Source organism: Equus quagga, chromosome 13 (genome assembly GCF_021613505.1).
Source record: "Equus quagga isolate Etosha38 chromosome 13, UCLA_HA_Equagga_1.0, whole genome shotgun sequence".
NCBI classification, from domain to species: domain Eukaryota; kingdom Metazoa; phylum Chordata; class Mammalia; order Perissodactyla; family Equidae; genus Equus; species Equus quagga.
This window is the reverse complement of record NC_060279.1, coordinates 41,319,504-41,325,024: the sequence shown is the minus strand read 5'-3', so window position 1 is coordinate 41,325,024 and position 5,521 is coordinate 41,319,504. Positions and strand designations below refer to the sequence as shown.

The 5,521-nt window shown below is 56.5% G+C and overlaps 1 protein-coding gene across 1 annotated transcript; it reads right to left on the bottom strand.

The window, feature by feature from the left end:
* LINGO4 (leucine rich repeat and Ig domain containing 4) lies at nt 1-4,387 on the bottom strand. Its single transcript, XM_046680936.1, has 2 exons — nt 4,341-4,387; nt 1-1,795 (listed from the first exon to the last, which is right to left on the bottom strand). The coding sequence occupies exon 2, from the start codon at nt 1,780-1,782 to the stop codon at nt 1-3; it is 1,782 nt and encodes a 593-aa protein (XP_046536892.1). The 5' UTR covers nt 1,783-1,795; nt 4,341-4,387.
* Between the last annotated feature and the right edge of the window lie 1,134 nt (nt 4,388-5,521).

Below are 5,521 nucleotides of genomic sequence, written 5' to 3'. Positions count from 1 at the left end.
TCAGAAGAGCTTGGCAGTGACTCGGTTACCCCCAGAGTTCTTATCCCCAGAAGGCCGAGGTGCCACAAAGTCAAAGGTCGTGTGATGTTTGACCCGGCCTTTGCCCTTGCTCCAGAGGGCAATGAGGCCAAAGCAGAGGGTCACTGAGGTGAGGAAGGGGAGGAAGCCAACTGCCAGCACCATAGCTATGCCTCTGCTATCTAGGAAGAAAGGCCCTGGGATCCCTGGCATGGTGATGTTGGGGTCAGAGAAAGAGCCATTTGGTGGTTCAATTTGGATCACTTCCAGCCAGGTCCTCAGGGAGTCATTCCCAGCCACATTGCTGACCACACAGACATAGGCCCCTCTATCCTGTAGCTGCACTGAGCGGATCTCCAGCGTCCCGTCCTCTAGAACCCTTACTCTCCCAGCCCTTCCCAGCCAAGCCCCCTGAGGCCTCATCCAGGAGACGGTCGGGGCTGGGTCTCCATCTCCAGAGCAGGAGAAAAGAGCATGCCCCCCCTCCTCTGCAACAACCCAGCGGGGCCCAGACTTTCGGATCATGGCTGGTTGGCAAGTGAAGTGCCCTGGAGGTAAGATGTCTGAAAACTCCCTCAGGCTCTTCCCCTGGACATGCTGCGGGCCAGCACAGGCAGGGGGGGACGTGCCAAAGTCCAGGCGGCGGCGGAGCCGGAGCAGCCAGAGGAGGCGGCAGTCACAGGTCAGGGGGTTGCCAGACAGCCTCAGGGTGACCAGTTTGTCTGGAGAAGGGAAGGCTGTTTCCTCTAGTGTCTGAAGGGCATTATCCGCCACATCCAGGAGGTGGAAGGCAGTCAAGCCCTGGAAGGCATGGGCAGCGATGGAGGTTAGGCATGCCCCCGACAGACGTAGTTCCTGGAGCCGCACCAAGGGACTGAGCCTTCGGGCTGGGATGGATGAAATGGGGTTCTGAGACAGATCCAGGACCCTGAGGAAGCTCAGGTGGTGCAGCGCTTGAAAGGGCACCGAGCTCAGATTGCAGCGAGTGATGGCCAGGCTGCTGAGATTGAGCCCAAGCAGGCTCCCAGGCTCCAGGGCCTCCAGAGATGGCCAGTGGTGGATCTCCAGCTCCTTTAGCTTCCCCAGCCCCCGTAGCGCCCCTCCCGGTAGTCTCCCAATATCCAGTTCTCGAAGCCTTAGGGCCACTAGTGCCGGGAGATGAGCCAGGGCCAGGCCGGGTACCGTGCTGAGGTTGCAGCGCTCCAGAGTGAGCGTGCTCAGCTTGGCCAGCCCTGCAAAGGCTCCTGGAGCCACAAACACCAGGTGGTTGTCCCCAACCTCCAGCTGCTGGAGGCTGCCCAGCTCCCCAAAAGCTCCATCGAGGAAGAGGACAATCTGGTTGAGGCGGAGGTCCAGCAGCATGAGGGCAGACAGGCCCGAGAAGACCCCTGGCCCCATGATTCTCAGCCGATTGCCCTGCAGCCTCAGGGTGAGTAGGCTTTGTAGGCCACGAAAGGCCCCAGGCTCAAGGGTGGACAGCTGGTTGTAGCTGAGATCCAGTTCCCGGAGCAGGCCCAGGCGGGAGAACATTCCCTGCTGAAGCCCCCACAGGCGATTCCCACTCAGGTCCAGGAGTTCCGTATCTAGCGGGAGTCCCCCAGGTACAGCCTCCAGCTGCCGGTAGGCGCAGAGCACTGCCCGGGGCTGGGAGGTGCAGTCGCACACAGCAGGGCAGCCACCACTGCTCCCTCCAGGCAGGAGGAGCAGGAAAAGGAGGAGGGACCACGGGGGCCAGGCTTGCTTTGGAGCTGTGGCCGCAGCCATCCCCTCTTCAATCCTGGAATAGATGATGACATGACCCTTTTGGGAAAGTGGCTTCAGATGATGGTGACCCTGGACCTCCCTGGGCCTCCTTAAGGAGAGAGACATTGAGCTATCCATCTCAGCAGCGCCAGCAAGTAGAGTGCAGAACCAGGAGAAATTCTGGTGCACACCTTCCTGGAGCCTCCTGGGGCTCCTCTTCGGGGAACCTCTACTTTCCTCCCCCTCCCAGCCCTGGGTAACAGGCCAAGCGCTCACTAGCTCATGGAACCATCGTCAAGCCTGATTTCTGTGGGGAAATTTTTATCAGAATGGGACAGGAAACAGCAGGGAAGTGACTTTGAGTCTCCCTGTAATGTTTTTTTTTTTTCCTATATCTGTGAATCCAGGAATACCTCAGGTCCCTTCTCCCTCATATCTGCTCTCCCCAAGGTCTGCTCTGTCCCTCTCTGCCCACCCTTCTTCTCCCATATTATTTACCCATAGCTTTGTCTAAAGCTCAGGGGAACCATGTCCTTGGATCCTGATTGGAAAGAGGCCTCACCTTGACTAAGTCATCCAAGACTGCGAAACATGCGGGCCTCAGCTCTGTGCCCTAGGCTCCGTTTACTGCCTCTCTGCCCACCAGGCTCCACTTACTGCCTCTCTGCCCTCCTCCAGCCTGGCCCAGGGCCTGAGGCCCTGGACTAGCAAGATCCAATCTCCCCAGTACGCCTATGTGGATGACAGCCAAGCTGCACATTAGCCATGGCACAAGATCCAGGGGGCACTTGAATCCCTCACAAGACCTCCAAGGGCAACCCTTCCTCCCCTACAGATGACATTGGGGTGTGTGAGGGACACAAGAGATGCCCAAGTTTTGAGTTTTGTTGCTTGGTCCTTGGACTTAGGCTTCTCTTATATCCCTCCTTAATGGTGTCTTGATTCAAGTCCAGCGTGTGAATCTGAGGGAGATCTCTCGTCCCCTTTGGCCTCAGCTGCCTGAGTAATATACAGGAGGCAGATTTTGAGCCAGGGAGGCACAGAGAAGTGAGGAGAGACAGCACATAATCAAACACTGTGGGTGGGAGTAAGGGAGCCTTTGGTTGGCACAGCAGATCTCTGGGCACAGGCTGTGTGAACAGCCTATCTACTTAAAGTGGGTTTCTGTGTTCCAGGGGCCTGGGCAAAATCAGGAAAATGGTGACTATGATGACCATTGGAGACTGACTGAAGTCACAGAGGAGAAGGGGTCCTTAGGTGGTGAGAGCCCTTGACTCACCCTGTTCAACGCCAAAGGAGACCCCAAGGGAGGGGAGGTATTGGAATTGGCAAGGGATGGCTAAAGAGATAGGACAAGAGCCACCAATGCTCCCTGGGAGGCAGGACGCCTGGGTTCCTTTCTAGCTGCACGTCCCGATCCCCTTTGGTCTTTCAGTCTCCAGGCTTTCTGGGTCCTACAGGGTCAGCTTTTTTCTCCCACGTGGAACTAAGGAGAGGCAGGTTAAGAGATGGCGTGATTTCTACCCCTCCCTCTCCCACTCTACACCCTCCTCTGGAAGCATCGTTTTGGCAGCAATTCTACGGCTACTTCAGAGAACTGTAGTAGCTGGGAAACTGAAGAAAGAGGCCAAAGAGCAGAGGAATGTAGGACACCGTTCTGAGACTTGGGCACAAGAAAGAATGGCATGCGGCAGGCAAAGGCTGCTGGCCAGACTCCTCTTGTCCCTGTCCCAACCTAACAGGTCTCTACGGCATGCTGACTTCTTCAGAGAGAGAAAAGTCCCAGCCTCCCTCGTTCTCTCTGTGCCTGTTCTGGGAAGTCCACCTGACAGCTAGCTCTTTATCGCTACCGCTGCAGTTCCTGCTCATCCTTCTTGCTCTGCATTTAGCAAAAGTGCATTGAAGCATGTAACCCAGCTTCCCTCCTTCCCACTCCTGTGAGTTTCCTCTCAGTCCCCAAAGCCTGCTGGGCCAGGGGCTGGGGGATCTGGGGCCAACCCCTTTTCTTTATTTATAAGGTGGCTAATTTAATCACAAACTTCCCTTGCCAATCTCCATGGCTACAAGACTGGCTTCCACCCACTTTGCAGGAAGAGACAGGTGTCAGAACCGCTTCTTTCTCTCCCTAAATGGGCTGGGGTCTGGGGCATCATCCCCTCAAGGAATAGGATGCTTTCTTCTTCTCGTCTCTCCGTGGTGGTCCAGAGACACATTTGAACTCTTTAAAGCAGTCTCCTGATTGAAGCATGGGGGCCTGCGTGGGGAGGGGGCTCTTGGAGGAAAAATTTCTGAAACAGCCACACCAGTTGCGTAAAAACCCTTCCCAGAGGTAGAGGGAGCACTAGGGGATAGAGGGAGGTCTCCTTGGAGTCCTTCCCCCCAGGGGCACCTGGGACATCTTAGTTTTCCCATCAAAGTCCTGTGGGGCCAGGATCAGTGCTTGGCTGGGGGACTGGAAGGGGCAGGCAGGGTGGGCATAAACCTTCTAGCCTTGACAGGCACACTGGTCTGGCCTTGCCTCTGAGAATGGTATGGAGAAGGGCAGCTGCAGCTTTGGGACAGGAAGTGGGGGCACTTACCGGAGAAGCTGGAGGGTGACATCAAGTTGGGCACTGCATCTGTCCAGGGCTGGGGGCCCGTCCCATTCGAGCTGCACCTTGGCCCCCACACCTCCCCAGTGTGCCTCGCTCCCCACTGCCTGGCTGCCCGGCTGCCCGGCTGCCCGCCACTGCTGCTGTTGCTGCTGCAGCCGCTGCTGCCAAGACCGAGGTAGAGAAAAGAGCCAGAAAGCATTTCTCCTTTTTTTTTTTTTCCTCTCTCGCTTTTTAAACCAGGCGAGAATGAGTCTGCAGCAACCCTGTTGGTGCAAAATAAATAAATAAAGCAACCAGGGAGGGCTGCAGCAAGCACCACTATAGGAGGGTGAATGAAGGGGAGGGAGCACAGAGGGAGGCTCTGGAGCCCGGAGGGGTTGGGTAGTAGAAGCAGCTGGGCAGCTCACGAGGGTCTCTCGGACATCTTGATTCCCTCTGGGGAGCTCTGGAGCCAAGCACCTTCCTTAGGCTGTCTTCAGTCTCCCAGATGTGGGGCAATTCTGTGTAACCTCTCAATCTAAATGTCCCCTGTGGGTATCATTTGTGGGGAAAGTTCTCAGTCCAGAACGTCTGCTGTGGAGCACGTTCTGCGACTCTTTCGGTGGGGGTTCCTGAGCAACAGCTCCCAAGCCTCCCTGGGGGACTGCTCAGGGGGCTAGAATCCTTACAATGCCCGTGGATTGCTGGGCTGGAAACCTGGGTCCCCATACAAGAATGAGACCAGACAGCAGCAGGTAGGTAACCATATTCAAAGCCCCCCTCACCCCCGACACACACACCTCTTGCCTTTAAAATCATTTTATAAAGAATGGCACAATTTGGGGTTTATGTTTACCCAACTAAAGCCCTCCCCTGAGAGGACCCCCCCCCCCCCCGCCCGCCCCATCACCTGCTGTTTATCCCTCACAGGAGGGCTCACAGCTATTTATAAAGCCAAGAGAAGTTCTGGGCAAGATTGCGGCTGAAGAACAGGTCTCTGCCCTGTTCCTGTGTCTCTGTCTCCCCACTGGAGTTGGGAGTCCCCAGCCACAGAGTGGTGGCTTTGCAGCTGCTTCCCTTCTCCATGACGACAGCAGGGCTGGAGGGCAGGGTCAAGACAATCCTCCGAGGGTCTGTCCTTGGCCTTCTGGCTGACCAGTGTCCAGCCACCCCTGTTTCTCTCATGG